Source organism: Xylocopa sonorina, chromosome 4 (assembly GCF_050948175.1).
Source record: "Xylocopa sonorina isolate GNS202 chromosome 4, iyXylSono1_principal, whole genome shotgun sequence".
NCBI classification, from domain to species: Eukaryota; Metazoa; Arthropoda; class Insecta; order Hymenoptera; family Apidae; genus Xylocopa; species Xylocopa sonorina.
Window position 1 is genome coordinate 11,583,041 of NC_135196.1, and position 16,646 is coordinate 11,599,686.

The window sequence follows — 16,646 nt, forward strand, 5'->3', positions numbered from 1 at the left end:
TTCATTTGTATTCTGTTCTTACAAGAATGAATAAATTAATATTATAGAGACAGATACACATAGAGAGATGGTATAGTTAATTATTCGGGTTTAAAGTAATTAATGATGTTCGGTGTTACAAATTTTTACTTATGTAGGAACTGATTAAAACAATTTCTTGAGGACATTTCTATATAAAATGAACCATGTAATGAAACAAAAAATTATTAAATTACTTACATAAATTAGTGTAATATAAATATTATTTTGATCTTAACTTTTTACAAGTACATATGCAACATTATTCATATTTTTACATGGGTAAAACTTATATACGTAATTATAAATTGTATAAAATTTAATATTCATTTATTTCTACCTCGTGTATGTGTATATATATAAGGTGAATAGCATATATACGTATATGCTGTTTCGCTTGTTTCCTAAATATATATTCTATATTTCGAAAATGGTATGAAAAAATTGTACAGTCGTGATAAACCTTTCTGCATTTTTTTCTTTAAATTCCTTTCATGAAAATATTCATTCACCTTCCAAGATTATGTGATTTATATATGAGACTATAAACTGTCAAATGAAGTTGATAAATCTAAAAGGATGAAACAATGGTCCCATAGATATCCTTATTTACAGTATATCTTTGACATTTTTTTAGATGCAACCAATTACTCTTTTATGATTGTTATCCTTTGAATCTGAAAAAAATTAATGAATTCACATTAATTCCAATAAATGTATTGTAAATAAATAAATAATTCGATGAGCAAGTAAATTATGAAATTCATTAAGAAAGTAGGCCGCTAATCGGAATGATGTATCAACTTACCTATTTATGGGTTTGATTAATACAGAATTTGCTAATACCAAAATTAATATGTATGTATGAAATGTATACATTTTATATATATTCATTATTTATTGAACGAAAAGTAAAATTAAGTTCATGAAAAAATGGGATTAGTATTAGTGGAGTTAGACTTACGAGACTGTGATCTGTGATTATGGTTAAAATGTTGGTGAATTCAAGTTAGGGCTGCCTGGAGTTGAAGTGGGTGTCAATGGTGTACCTGGTGGTGAAGCTTCCAGAGGGCAAACCAGATTACCATAATCCGCTTCATTCTTGCTTTTCTTACGCTTTAAAGTGAACTGTGATTTCTTTGGTACCTAAATCGTACATTAATAGTATGTAATTAATAATTGACACGAAAATTTAATTTCAACTTGATGAGAAATTATCTATTTAAGTAAAATAATTACAATTAAGTGAATAGTACCTTTAAGCGAGCGGTAAGCGTAAGGGGAACGAATCCAAGACTGCTCTCAATTTCTCTTTTCCTTTGTACAACTTCTCTCCCAAGAATTTGATTGAAATGCGTTGTTAAATGTCTACGGAGAAGAGTTTTTCCTGGAGAAATACTAAGTAATGTAGCCAGTAATTCTGAAGTGAATCTGCCTTCATACACCATTAAACCTCCATGTACTCCGGATCCCCTCATATTTGGAGCATATTCCGCTAAATCAACTACTCTCAGCCACTCCATTACTCGATGGTTTGTCCAAAGACAAATGTTACCACCATCCGCTCCATTTCCGTTTACAGATCTTCTTTCAAGATTATCATATTCAAAATTTAATTCACGAAGAACCTGTAAAATTAGATATAAATGTCAGAAAACTTATACTAATATATTACTGTTAAGGGTTATATGTATGAACATTACCTGTATTCCTCGTCTAAGGCTTGCAGCATGTAGTTGAGCAGTAACCCCAAGGTTTAAAAGATCTTCGGTAGTAAGCCGGTGTAACATCCTACCATCAACTTTACCAGCTTGAAAAGCTTCTTTATGTTGTGATAACCCAATGTCATCAAGCCAACGCAGAACTGCTGCATTATCCATCTACAATTACATATGTATATGTCACTATATGTATAAATTATTAAGAAATTGTGTGAACTACCTTATCTGACCCAAAAAATTCTGCTCCATCAGATTTTTCCGATTCTATTGCATATAATAATTTCTTCCTATGAAGAACATTTTTTATTTCCACTTCTTTTTCTAATTGCTGTTGTGAACATTCTAATAATTTTGGTCCAGTAGCACCCCACCGTCTCAATTCACCAGTGTAACATTCTAATCCTAAACTTGCAAGCCAGTCTCCAATTTCTTCCATGGAATAATCTGCCAAACATTTTTGAGTAATCGAATCTATTCGATTATTTGAGTCTCCTATAATTGTCTTCTCCTCTTCAGCTAAAATAAAGAGATAAAAAATGAATCAATTTACGGATAAAAAATAAAATTTATCATAAATCTAATATTCCACATGTTAATAACAATTGTGACATAAAAGCGAATAAATGAAGGGTTATATCGTATATTACATAGTATAATGTTAATTATATTACATATATACACGATAGCAACACAGTAAACTAAAAATTTTCAAACGAAATCAAAAAGAATCAAGCACAAATCAAATGGAATTTAGGTAATTAACCACGGTTGCCTGTCATGTAGAAGAAACAAATAATTATTTTATTAAAGGGAAAAAAAACATTTAAAGACGCATGCTTAGAGGAGAAATCAATCGCAACCTAGAGAAGGCGCAGACAGGCATCTCGCGGAGACTCCTCTAACGGCCAATGGTACTGTTGTGTGTGCTCCAGAAACTAAACTAGGTGCCTTACCGAACATTACGCCTTTCTTTGAAGTAGTTGGTGGCCGAGGAAGACTACTATATTGACTGGTGTGCCTTCCAAACTTTTCTCCCTATAATAAACAATTAATAATGTTTTATCTCCTACAGAGGACACAGCCATACAAAGAGTTAGACTATTTGAAGGCATATCGATAGAAAAAACTTCAAATTAAATTTCAACCCTCTATCTTAATTCGAGTAGTACAGGAACTGCCGATTTTCCAGTTTCGTTCTCTTTTTTTCTATTCAAGTTAGAAAAGTTTCCCATTGCAGAAGCTAGAATATTCTCGCTACACTCTTTAATGCAATTTTATGCACATGTTTTGTGCATGCATTGATATAATGTTGAACATATTTTATAAACTCATGCTGACTTACATTTAATACAGGACTTGTACTATGAAGTGCAAGGTTTTCACGTTCTAGACTTGCTTGTCTGAGCTTCATTTCAGACAAAGAGCTTAAGAGTTCCAATTTTTGAGTTTCTAAAGCACTTCTTGAGAGTTCTTCCTTTAAAAAATTAAAATTATTTAAATAAAACAAAAATTGAAATGAAATTCAGACAAAAATGGAATAATGTAAAGAGAAGTGATATAAAAGATAATTTTATATAAATGCAATAATCAAGCTACTTTTTGTAATGCCTCTTCCATTCTTCTAAGAGAATCCTTCTTCTCTCTAAGCATACTCTCCAGTTCTTGAATTTTATTAGACTGTGCATCCACTTGCTCTGATAAAACTGATACTTCCATACGTAGTGCCTCGCGTTCATTTTCTAATTTCCTTAGACGTTCCTATAACATAATTCAATACTAAGCTGTGTTATAAAATAAAAAATACATAAAATACAGAATCTATGTGGAATACTTCTTTATTTTAAATTATTGAAGTTGATAATACTAAGTGTGACATTAAAGTATTTGTATCAAGCAAGTTGGAATAAAAAAATCATAATATAATATTAATTACACGTTTTCACCTTTAGTTCCATATTAATTTTGTATACACGCGCGCATACATACACATAAAATCATACATTATTTTTAGTAACAACACTCTTTAAAATATCTTTTGTTATGATAATGTACCTCAGTTTTCGCATGGCATTCGTTCCATTTTCGCGTGTCTTGAAAATGCATAGAGCAGCAATAAGGAGATTCTCTTCTTCTTAAAAACAAATCTACTTGCGACTTACTTTTTTGCTCGCGTTCTACTCTATTTTTAAATCGTCGTCTTTTCCCTAGTTCAAAAGATTGATTGCTACGATTTCCTTTATATTCTTTGTCTCCTTGGTAATTATGCTTTTTTGAGCAAAGGCTGTTTAATTATATTACAAAATCAATGAACGTTTGTTTCTAAAATATTAAAAAACAAAAGAAGGAAGAGTCAAAGACCTCATGTTATATACTGCAGAACAAAAGGATGGAAGAACTCCAATGTCAGCCAAATTTGTAGATGTACAGAGATTAGGTACACTTCCTCTCAGTGCAACCATTTTAGTGCAACCAAGTAGACAACTCTAAAAAAGCAATACAATTCTTCTAAAAGATTGATCTGTTTCTTATACATATATAGAAATCTGTTAAACAATACAATAATTAAAATTTAAATAAGGCTTTAAATTCTTAATATAAAAAAGTCTAGAAAGTAAAAAATGTTGTTATTTTTCCTTTCAAAGGCTTCCTTATGTAAGTACCTGGCAAAAACAGTTGCCAGATTTATGCATTTGTTGTTCAAAAATATTAATATTCTCAAACTCATGTTCTTCTTGTTCAGAATTTGATGTTCCAGAAGAATCATAACCTTCTGAAGGTGTCCATCTATCATCCCATTGTTTTGTCCTTAACATAGTTTCCAAAGAATTTGAACCTAAATATTATTTAGATTAACAAACAAAATTTTACATAAATTCTTCAATTCTTCTTTAGTAAGATCTTGCTTATAGAATAATCTTTTAATCATAATTTGTATAATTAGAAAAATTTTGTTTCAATAACTAAGTTGAATTATAAAAAAAGACTTTCTTTTTTTATTATTATTCGAATCTAGTTCATTGACCTCTTCTAAATTAGAAAGTTATTAATAGAACCTCTTGCATGCCCACTGTTCTCCTCTTCATCCATGATTAATTTTTAAATTTTAAACTTATTAAAAAATTCCTTTTAAATACATATTTCAATTTTACGTTTTATTGTCTCTCTTTTTTTAAAGTTATTTTCGCAAAACTTATTTTCTCACGAATACAAATGTAATTGGCGAACAATTTCGATGAAACGATCACGACGCGGTTCTGTAAGAAACTAAAATTATCATCCTAAAATTCCTCGTGAAGAGAGTGATCACGTGAAGCAATCTATACATAGATCATTCTTCTGGCTTTCCTAACGCCTACAAGTCGGTCTTGCATGGTATAACGCTAATTTTTTTACAAGCATTTTATACGACCTGACAGAACTTGAAATATTGTAATTAATGGTATCAAGTTTAGGGGCTAATTAGTTTATAAGATTTATATATCATTCAAACTCATATGAAAGATATAATACTGTTTATCAATATCTACTAATCTTTCATATTTGAAATTTATTCAGTCATAAATAAAACACATTTTACTCTTTCTTTAAATTTAATATGGAACTAGAATGAAAATCGTGATTTTCATATCATTTATAAGTTAAAACAAAACCTGTTTAAAAGATCAAAATAATAAAAAAATAATGGACATCAGACTTAATTTACCGGTTGCATCCATTCAAGTAAAATTTCAGTAGTGGCTGCATCCGGAGGAGGAGGAGAATTTGGAGAACTTTTAATCGCTGTTACAAGATTTCTAGTGGCCTCTTTAACAGAATCTTTTGATTCTGTATTACCATCATTGTTACTCTCTGTACATGCACCTGTTAATATATACTATAATATTAATTATTATAAGTACACTTTCATAAAAAATTATTATTATTTATTATAAAATTATTATTTTTAACACGTTCTAAAACATAGATCAAACACATGGCACATAACTTATACATACATTTCTTAAACTATATTATTTCTAGAATTGGCTAAGAGTTTGTAAGTTTAAATCAAAGATGAATTTAAATTACACCCAGGTTGAAAATAATGATAATAGTTTACCGGAAATAATATCATCCATTTGCAATAATGCAGCTTCCAACATCTTACTAGCTGCGCTTGATGTTTTTGTGAGAAAAGTTGATTCTCCTGCTCGTATGGTACTTCCGTTTCTTTCTTCACTTTTACCCATTGCGAATTTCTGAACACAAACAATGTCATGTATTAAAAACAACATAAAAGTAATATTTTTCTGAAGCGAATATTGTATTTTATCAGTACCTTATTATTTAAAACATTGAATATTTTACAAAAATGATGAAAATATTTAAGCAGAAACTTACACAAGATTCGTTTGTAATGAACTTAACTAATAATTTTCAACATTAAAGTGCGTATAACCTAAAAATGTTAAAAAATTGTTTAACAAATTTTTCAAAGTATGGAACATAATTGTTGTGCAAATCAATTCAATTAAAGGCTTTAATATTTAGAATCTTATTTATAGATTAATGATAAAATAGGGAGAAGTAGCAAAAAAAGAAAAATAAAGTGAAATGTCAAGGAAATCAACAATTCAAAATGGCGTGCACTTATTCTTAAAGTTTTTATATATTTAAACGTATACATAATATAAAACCAACCGTGAACGTATCATTTATTAAACTACAGCACAGCCAAAAACGTTATTTAAACAAAGAACGAACCCTATATATTTTAACCACGCATATTTATTAATTTATCAACGGTTACTAAAATTACAATGAATGCGACTGAAATATATTAAAACGAAAAAACTCACCTCGCTTTACCATGATTCAAGTTGGTGCCTATAAATAATATATTGAAATCCTAGATCGAAAATTGATTCGAATCGTAGAGCCAGGAAACAGCAACAGGTGTTATGAACAACGCCCAATAGTTTACCGCCATAATAGTATTTGGGTCCTTTTTAGCGTTTCGCCCGCCCTCCATCTATACAAATAGTAAACTACCTAGCTTTCAATTTTCTATCACGGCCGACCTGAACGATTAAATAAATATTGGTAGTGAAATTTTACAAATTACAACTGCTAGACAATTTTCCTGCGCAATGGTAACACATGTTCTAGTAAAATGAGGAAAATTTGTACGAGTTACAAGTTAACTGATTGTTCTATTCTTCGTTTTAAGGTTGTGTGCCGACACGTAACGTGTTTACGTTGGCGTGAATCGAAGCGCCATATTGCTTTCCTGTTTTTTTACGTACAACATAGAGCACAGAATAATAAAATACAGAAGTTTCAATGAATGTCATCTTTGAATCTCAATATCCTTTCTACGCATATGCGCGCAGTAGAGTGCGCACTGATTCGATCATTTTGGCGCACTATTTAAATAGATGGAAGCGATTGTTCTCCAGTAATTAGAGAGGTTTTATAAATAGGGGCTTTTGAAAATTTCAAACATTTTTCCGAGAATGACAATGATTCTATTTAATTGATTCAATTATAAAAAACTATATTTATGTGTATATACATGTACGTTGATGAAATATAGCAAACTTTTTTAATTGAAATCACATGATTCCAGATATCTTATTTCTATTCAAATCTGTAAATCTATTATTAAATATATTATTCATTTAATATGTCTAATATATATTTTATTAAGTTCATAAAGCTCTACATTAAAAATTTTCTTGTTTATTATCTATACAACAAATAAAGTAAAATAAGTTTTTTTGTTTCAAATTCAAAAACTAATTCTACCTTTTATTAATAACCATATGTCTCAATGAATACATAACATTTTGCCCTTTGCTGTGCAGCTTTAAATTTGTAGCTAATTTGATGGAGTAACATCTTATATAACAATTTGGTCGATTCAAACTAAATCATTTGATGTATTTTCACTGTTTGCTGATATATCACTGATTTACTAATTTACAATCCATTAGCTTTCCTTGACTATAGTTGTTGATTGAAATTTAAATAGCAACATTTACTGTAATTTCATTGCTACTTGTATCTTGCAAACATTTTTACAAAAAAGAAAGAAATATATTATATATATAATGTATTTCAATTGCATCCATAATTTATCTATGGTACTCATTGCAACGTAGTCATAGTAACATTATTAACTCCTGCTTTATTCCCTGTATTATTACTTTAAACATATTTATATCCATAAATTTGTACGACCATAAGTTGGGTTTTATATTTGCATTTATGAGGGAAATGGAAAGTCAACGAGAGTAATATGGATAGTTCTAAAGCACTTCTTTAAATCTACTGGAAATTTTTATATGCAGTATTCATCATATTTTTGCAAAGCTAGAGAAAATACCTTTACATTTCAATAGAGTTTTGACATTACATATTCTTCATAAACATGATCACAGTGTAAAGGCGTTCGGTGTAAAGTTTAACGTTTCTGGTCCATTTTTAATTACTTTTATATATTAATTATTTACTCTATTTCTAAATATATTGTATATATATATATATATATATATTGTATATATTCTATGTACATAATGCTCTAAATAACATGTCTTGAATTATTTATGTTACGAAATTTTTTCATTTTTAATTAACATTTCAATATACTATTTTGTATAGTAACAATTTGTTAAAATAATATTTGACATTATGCATTACATGTCTATCGATAATTGCATCGATTTGTATTATAGTAATGGCAAAATAAATTAGACACTGAAGAGATGCTACTTTGTTTTGGACTTTACTATTTTATCAGATACTCTACTAATTAAATTAAAAGGAAAAGAGACAAGAAAATCTATTAAGAAATATTTGACTACTTATTTAGAAGCAAGAATATGATGAACACGCAACTTATTATAAAAATGTTTTTAAAGAAATTCGTGCTCTGACGATATTAACTGTAAATTCTTTTTTCTAAAACCATGTGCATAATTTGCAAGTACTGATCTATAATTCATTCATTTCTTCATTAATTTATGTTCACATTCAGACACTGAAAAAGTATTAAGTTTGAATTTATCAAAAGATATACATTAATTGAATTCGCACAAATTTTTACCGTGCATTAATGCTTTTCTACAATTTTCAATGGGTTTTAATCATGAAAAATTTTGTTCGTCAATAAAAATAATATGAAAAATTAAAATCAATCTAGAAAATATAAAAATATAAATGCTGTACGTGTGTATGCAAAGATAAAAAAATAAAAACAATTTTTTAAATATAAAATTATCGTCAAGCTTGAAACATGTTTAAAACTTAATATATTGGAATGCAAAGTAACAATAAATAATTTACGTGTCGATAAATAATACATTAATGACAATAATATTAATAATAATAATAACATAATAATAGTCATAATTGTATTAAATATTACGAAATTTACGGAACGATGTTTAAATTACTACAATCACTAAAAATAGTGTTCATGTGTATCGCGCATTATGTACTTGTTTAATATAGAATATGCACTTACAGAACATCAAATTTAAATACATATTTATATCGAAATTTTATACTCTCCTCTTTGAAAGTGACACACTACACTATTTAAATATTAATTATGTAATGTATATAAAAATACATTATAAATTATTTATCATATTATATTATAAAATAATGATAAAAATATGTGCACATAAATCGGATGTTCTGCATTAAACATACATATATACATATACATGTACACAAAAACACTTATCATAGTACTGAAATCATATTTCAAAATTTCTAATGAAATCAACTTTTTATACTCATTCGTGTTGGAAATTAATATTTGTTTAACTTTCATTTGGTCGTAATTGAATTTCAATGCAATTTAGATTTAGCTTTTAATGTTTAATTTTATACAATTTTGTTTCCATCAAATTTTGAATTATAAATATTTCTGTAAAATTTTATGTTTACGCTCGTGTAATGATTAATTCCAATATTAATATATATTTCTGAAATATGATATCTGACTTTCATTTGCGTACATTTCTATATTTTAATAATACTTTTCTGTACAAATATCTTTATATAAAATATTTCTTATGCTGACACACAACACTTCAACTGTCACCTCCCCCCTTTTCCTATTTATATATTTATGTTTTTATGCAATATTACACGTGGCTCGGTTCTTTTTTCTTGCCTAATGTTAAGTTGATAATTGAAATTTGGTTTATAAATAATTTTTCTTGATTATTCGTAATATTCTCTTATGTAACAACAATCTAATTAGTATTTTTTGTAATCGCGATAATATCCTTAATGAAATAAAAATTAAGTAAACTATATAAAGTGTATTATTTAAAAATAAAATTAATCAAATTTAACAAGTAATTTTACAAAAGAACCAAACAAAAAACAGTGTTTAAAAAGAATTTCAATGCAAAAGAAACACATTGGTAGTCACTGTTTTCCTCTATCTAAACATACATAACTAGATCTAAAACTATCTCGATAGATCTTTTGGAATATATTTTAGTAAAGCCCCATGGACGGATCATTCGTACCATCATAAATTAGCACGATTTGGACGAATGTGAGCGCTGGCAAAGGTATTTCGATGAAGGCACGACTTTTTCCAGATTCCAAAATTATTCCTCAAACCTCGTTTATTTAATTTCCCTCTCTTCTTTTCATTAATTCATTTGAAAATATCAATTTTTTAACATTAAAATGCAATACCTTTTTTGATACAAAGTTATGACTTCTATTATAGAATTTGTAATCAAATTATCTATATAATTTAATAAATATTTAAATAATCGAGGTTCTAAGGCTCTTAAAAGAATATTATTCTTTCAATGACTACTGATGACTTTTGCTTAGTAAATGCGAATTGAATTGGTACAAGTTGCAACATTGTTCTCCACAAATATTACATTTCCAGGGATTACTTTCGCTGTGACAACCTTTGTGAAGAAAATATAATGTTTGATCAGGGAAAGTAATTCTGCAATGAGCACATTGAAGTCCACTACTTCGTTGATCGGGTCTCGTCGAACTAGGAGGTTCTCCTCTTGAGTGAGTACTTGAATTTGAACTATTATTACCTATTGTAAAATAAACTCGTGTGTTATTTACATTAACTGTAAACACTTATCTTAGATAACATATCAGAGTAATTGAGAATTTGTAAGAGAAAATGTATACAAATGATTTTCAAAAATCCAGTACCATATTAAGGCATTACTAATACAAAAATAACTTACATGATAAAATAATTAAGTTACCATTATTATTATTGTTGTTGTTATTATTATTTCCAGAGCTAGATGAAAGTTTACGACGCAAATCATCTCGAAGAAGCGATTTCAGTGGAGAGACTTTTATCAAAGATGGTAATGGAAGATTGCTAGACGTTGCTCCATTTTCCTCCGTTCCATTACTGTTTGGTTCTTGTTTAATAGGAATTAATGAAATAGAAGGTGTGATTGCTTCTTCACTTCCACCAAGATTCCTTAAATGACAAAATCAAAATATTAAAGTTAAACTTGAAATAAAATAAATTCAGTTTTGGAAAATCTCTTCTATACCTGTGAATACCACTACTGTTAATAGGTAACTGATGATGACTACTACTTGGAGCATTACTGTTACTATCTGCACTTTGAGGACTATTTGGGCTATCTCCGTTTAAAGGAGCAGGACTTGGATTGCGTTGACTTCCAGTTTGTTCTGGATAAGGAATTGATATTTCTATATGAGGTGTCAGAAAATGCATTGGCGGAGTTGCATTATCCGCCGAACGATTTCCGGTACTGTCTCCGCTATCTGAAAGGGGAGCAGAAGGCATAGCTTCGCCTGGAGTACAGCTATTCATCAATGAACTTGAACTGTTTGGACCTGGATTATCCAGATCTATCCCATGTCTAAAATAATAACGATAAAATAAATACTAGATAAAATTAAGACAGTATTATTATATATCAGATGTATACACTAACCTATTAAAAAAATGTAACCTGAGGCATTTCATAGTTGCTGCGCGATAATTGCACAATGGACAAGATTTGACCATATCATGTTGGCCAACATGTTCATTTTGAAAGTGAGCTCTCATAGCAATCTGTCTTTGAAAACCTCGGTTACAAATTGGACAATGGTATGGCAGAGTTTTAGAATGTGTTGTAAAATGTTCTGCCAAATGGTCCTTGCGGAAAAATCTTTTCTGACACACACGACACTCATATGGTTTCACACCAGTATGTCTCATCTATTAATAAAATTTATTTCTTACTATAGCAATGTTATAATTTTCAGTTAACAATATAAAAGTATCTACTTTATACCTTGTGTCGCCTCATGTTAGCTCCATTAGAAAACTGCATATTGCAAACATCACATTCAAACATTTTTCTATGAGAACGAATTCCAGGATGTGTTTCTTCTCCATCTCCATCATTTTCAGCGACTTCTATATTCTCTGTGCTTTCTCCTGGCTCAGCATTAGCTAAGCATTGATCCTGATGAGCGCAGAATGCTGTCTTATTTATAGTTTCATAATTTTCACACCTTTCACACCTGTCCACACGTTATGGATCCTTTGATACGCTATTTAAGACCTTGATTATCTAAACGTTTATCGAAATTTTTTTAAATACAAGAAATTAGTTACATGAAGATGACAGACCTAAAAGCTGGTACAGCACCATCACCGCTATCATAATTCGTATTTAAGGCAGCCTCGTTATCTGGATCCAAGTTCTCGTCTTCCCTTGGATTCGAGGATTCTCCAACATCGGCATGCGAACAGGAATGAGAATCTACCTCGTTTTCCCCGCCACCAGCATCAACCCCATCTGACATGATATTGAACCCTCCAGACACTATGTTGTTGAACTTGCACCATTCGTCGATGATTACCTGCAATATTGAAAGAGTATATTCCGATTACTCGAACATCTTCTTTCGATTAGCATGAATCTTCTTCTTTTACAATTTCGATACACTGTATTTAACAAATTTACGATAATCTACAGATAACATTAAACACTTTAACGAGAACACGAATAATAGTAAATATCATTACACAATTTAATTAAATAACATATAATATTTTATACTAATAAGACGTTGCACTTAGCAAACTATAAAACAGTGAATAATAAATGATATAATAAGAAGTGTAGAGAAAAGAATATAGTAAATAAATCTAAATCGATTAAGTTCTTGAAAATCTTGGTGTTTACCTGTCAATTTCGATCAAGGGTTCGGGGATGACGAGACGATTGGTCAATCCCGAGAGCAAGAAGAAAGAAAGAGAGAAGGAGAGGCAGAGAGAAAGAGAGTAAGAGAGAAAGAGCGAAAGAGAGAGAGGAAAAAGGGGGGGAGGGTACTAGGGCATGGAGTGAGAGAGATTCCGGTAAAGCGCAATGCCAGAGTACACTGCACTTTGTCCCAGTTTCGGGGGAATCCGTCACTGGTGACGTAGTTTTCTGCCGATCTGGTTGGACTTGTCACCATATGGTCGACATAATTCTACAAGAAAGTAGGGATCTAAGGCTTTTACTCCTTTCCTGTCCAAATTATGCACAATAAAACATCTCCAATTTTCTATGCTCTTAATTTGTCTTTTGCTAAAAAATGTACAACACCTTTGCGAACCACTGCACACTGTTCTTTCAGTATCTCCTTCTGAACGATCGATTAATCGAAATTATCGATCCTACGGTATTCGACTTTATATAGTTTTCGATCTATCAAATTGGCACTATTTGTCGATTTTTTTTTTTATGCAATTTAACATCGCAATATCTTTACAGGCATATTGTTTGATAAATATATGCATTTACTCGTAAATAACATCTCTGCAATCTTTAGCCATATATATACCCGCGTGCCAGTGGCGTTCATTCATGAATTTTGTCAGCAGTGGCGTAGGGTGACATTTTTCCATCCAAATTACAATTAATTTTCACAGTATGGTTAGGTTAGCTTTTATCCATCGAGGTTATGCTAGGTTATGCTCTAGAATAAAAACCTAACATAACCGTGCCTAATCGAATCGCTAGCGTAATTTAAGCAATTGGAACTTAAAGAGCATTCCCTGGCGCATCTCTTGCCGCCGGAACCGCTATCGGTTAGGTTAGGTTTTTATATAACCCGGCGGACAAAACTTAACCTAACCGTACCTAATCGAATTGCCAAAGTAATTTAACCAATTGGAACTTATAAGACTTATATATAAATCTGTTTATACATCGATGATCATTTTATTGTATAGGTGATATCGAGTTCATCACTCACCATGTAACTCAATATACAATAAATTATAGAAAAGAAAATAACACAAGTCATCTTGAAGAAATAAAAATATGGATATTTATTAAATTAATGCGCATGCACACAACTGTGTACGTATCACCATGATTTACTATATATACTACTATATATCTACTATATATACACTTATAGGCATACGTATGACAGTGCAACACAGTTCGTCGTCGTGTGTAGAGTAAACTTTGTTTGTTCTGCCTGGTTATATCTCGAGAAATTAAGTCGCGCGAAATCGTTTCCATATTTCTCGATCTTTCGACATTTACAGAACACCACGTACAAAGTTTCACGAAATCATAATTTCTTTTATTTAAGCCATATTGGAAGAAGCATAATTGTAAAAAACAAGAAGCAATAAGCGAAAAGAGGAGTAGGTGAAAGTTAGATAACATTTTTCCGTAACGAAAACCAGCATTTTTTGGCAAATCTGTTCATATAATGAGTGCAACAACCAATCAGGATGAGATTCATATGACAACAGTAAATTTTCGCTTTTTCATTTTATTAATAATTTTTTCTTTTTAATTAATTTTATTGTTTGTGCTGACATTATATTAGTTTATATCAATGTATAAACAGACATTTTTAATTTAACGTTTATTTGTATTTTTAATATTAGATTTTGCATTTTGATGCCACTAATAATAGGAAATGTTCATTTTTTTTTAGCCAGAATTAATTAATGCCCACGGTTATAGATCAGAAATACATAATATTTGGACCGAAGATGGATATTGTTTAGATGTACATCGAGTTCTATCTCCAAAATCAGATGAATATCTTGATTGTGATGTGAACAAGAATAGTACGCAAAAAGGACCGATACCGGTTCTTATACACCATGGACTTCTGTCAAGTTCAGCTGATTGGGTATTATTGGGTCCAAAGAAGGCTCTGGCATATCTTTTATGCAATAATAATTATGATGTTTGGCTAGGAAATGCAAGAGGTAATGCATATTGTAAAAAACACAAACAATATACGACTAAAGACAAAAAATTCTGGGATTTTAGGTAAGTTTGCTTCTAAAATTATTCAATGCAGATAAAACAAACAATAATTAATTTAAAATAAATGTAAAATAAAGGAATCTTTCAGCTGGCATGAAATTGGTTATTATGATATACCAGCAACGATAGATTATATTTTAAATCATACTGGACATAAAGAACTCTACTATGTGGGTTATAGCCAGGGTACTACTGCATTTTATGTAATGACCAGTGAAAGATGTGAATACAATAGAAAAATTAAGGGCATGGTCAGTTTAGCACCTATAGCATTTCTCTCGAACCACAGAAGTCCTCTACTCAAATTTATTGTCCATTTTTATGGATTGATGGAGGTATGTTTTTAAAATAAAGTTTTTAGAATAACTGTCGTTCTGACCAAAGATGGTTGAAATGCATATGGTGATGTTCGTTGTGAATGACATACAGAAAAAGCCATCTGTGGTTAGGGGGACTTTTTCTGATTTTTTGACACATTTATAGTAAGCATGTTTCAGTGGGGATCCTCTTATTGCAATGTACATCAGTGGTTCCCCCGCAATAGGTTACAGGCTCGAGCTTTGAGTACAATAATTCGAAATGCTCCAGGTAGTTTCACTAAAGGTTTCTGCGTGTGTTGGTTTTCGCTAATAGCTGGATTTGGTAGCGACCAATTGGACAAATCTATGTTGCCATTAATTTTTGGACACTTCCCATGTGGTGCTTCTGCAAAGCAAATTGTTCATTATGGCCAAAGCATACTATCAGGTAACTGTTCAATGATCAATTTAACATTTAATGTATTGTTATTTATTCTGATGCTACAAATTTTGGTTATTGATACAATAAACTAATAAATTCTACCATGTAAACTTATGGTTATTACATTCAGCCATTAATACACCTATGTTTTATAATTTTCGTTTAACAGGATCATTTCGTAAGTTTGACTATGGACCGACTGAAAATCTAAATATTTACGGGTCGACGCAACCACCAAAATATGATCTTGAAAAAGTAAAAGTACCAGTTGTAATATTTTATAGTGGAAACGACTTCTTAACTGATCCTGCAGATGTAAAGAAGCTCACTGACCGACTACCAAATGTTGTAGAAACAAGGAAAATTGCATATTCCAAATTCAATCATATTGATTATTTATGGGGTAGAGATGCTATGATACTTCTTTATAATGAAGTTTTAGCAGTTTTAAGAACATTCAGATGAAAACACATTTTGATTAAGTTTACTATTTATTAACTTGTATATAATATTGTTAATATGTAATGAAGAGATATATTCCAAAAGATTAAATACTAAATAAATATGTATTTTTCACTATTATTTGTTAAATGTTAAATATATAAAAACTGATTTTGAATCCTGTATATATGTATATACTCCAATGTAATCCTTCCCTTTAAAAATGTTTTTTCATAAATATTAAAATGGAAATGGGGAGAAAAATGAAATTGAAGCCATAAAACAAAAGCATCTTTTATATGTTACGGCCATTGTATGTTTGTAGAGTATTAAATACTTTAATATCTTTCCCTTTTTTTTTTTGGTAGATATATTACTACAAGCTGTACAACATATTATTTTCTTACATTTA

The 16,646-nt window shown here is 30.0% G+C and overlaps 3 protein-coding genes and 2 long non-coding RNA genes across 8 annotated transcripts; 2 read left to right on the top strand and 3 right to left on the bottom strand.

Annotated features, from left to right (window-relative positions):
* Positions 1 to 623: 623 nt before the first annotated feature.
* Positions 624 to 4,928, bottom strand: Liprin-beta (liprin-beta 1). Of its 4 annotated transcripts, none has more exons than XM_076893999.1 (12): positions 4,793 to 4,928; positions 4,400 to 4,572; positions 4,098 to 4,222; positions 3,792 to 4,020; positions 3,336 to 3,497; positions 3,082 to 3,213; positions 2,600 to 2,774; positions 1,960 to 2,255; positions 1,722 to 1,898; positions 1,275 to 1,646; positions 983 to 1,164; positions 624 to 695 (listed from the first exon to the last, which is right to left on the bottom strand). In XM_076893999.1, the coding sequence occupies exons 1-11, from the start codon at positions 4,824 to 4,826 to the stop codon at positions 1,006 to 1,008; spliced, it is 2,034 nt and encodes a 677-aa protein (XP_076750114.1). In that variant the 5' UTR covers positions 4,827 to 4,928; the 3' UTR covers positions 624 to 695; positions 983 to 1,005. The 4 variants fall into 4 exon arrangements, with proteins under 4 accessions (XP_076750114.1, XP_076750116.1, XP_076750115.1 ...); XM_076894001.1 differs by having other exon boundaries at positions 2,693 to 2,774; positions 3,792 to 4,023; XM_076894000.1 differs by having other exon boundaries at positions 1,068 to 1,164; positions 3,792 to 4,023.
* Positions 4,929 to 5,433: 505 nt separating this feature from the next.
* On the bottom strand, positions 5,434 to 6,882 carry LOC143422666 (uncharacterized). The gene is made up of 3 exons (XR_013101749.1): positions 6,578 to 6,882; positions 5,839 to 5,977; positions 5,434 to 5,600 (listed from the first exon to the last, which is right to left on the bottom strand). It is a non-coding gene; the product is annotated as an uncharacterized LOC143422666 (long non-coding RNA).
* A 3,223-nt stretch (positions 6,883 to 10,105) lies between these two features.
* LOC143423016 (uncharacterized) lies at positions 10,106 to 11,170 on the top strand. The gene is made up of 3 exons (XR_013101783.1): positions 10,106 to 10,315; positions 10,651 to 10,784; positions 11,030 to 11,170. It is a non-coding gene; the product is annotated as an uncharacterized LOC143423016 (long non-coding RNA).
* LOC143422988 (uncharacterized) lies at positions 10,431 to 13,087 on the bottom strand. The gene is made up of 7 exons (XM_076894015.1): positions 12,953 to 13,087; positions 12,394 to 12,626; positions 12,053 to 12,284; positions 11,708 to 11,976; positions 11,297 to 11,632; positions 10,994 to 11,220; positions 10,431 to 10,813 (listed from the first exon to the last, which is right to left on the bottom strand). Exons 2-7 carry the CDS (start codon positions 12,567 to 12,569, stop codon positions 10,569 to 10,571), a joined length of 1,485 nt encoding a protein of 494 aa, XP_076750130.1. The 5' UTR covers positions 12,570 to 12,626; positions 12,953 to 13,087; the 3' UTR covers positions 10,431 to 10,568.
* A 1,105-nt stretch (positions 13,088 to 14,192) lies between these two features.
* LOC143422995 (lipase 3) lies at positions 14,193 to 16,362 on the top strand. Its single transcript, XM_076894023.1, has 5 exons — positions 14,193 to 14,522; positions 14,712 to 15,055; positions 15,141 to 15,387; positions 15,550 to 15,799; positions 15,963 to 16,362. The coding sequence occupies exons 1-5, from the start codon at positions 14,481 to 14,483 to the stop codon at positions 16,256 to 16,258; spliced, it is 1,179 nt and encodes a 392-aa protein (XP_076750138.1). The 5' UTR covers positions 14,193 to 14,480; the 3' UTR covers positions 16,259 to 16,362.
* The last annotated feature ends 284 nt before the right edge of the window (positions 16,363 to 16,646 follow it).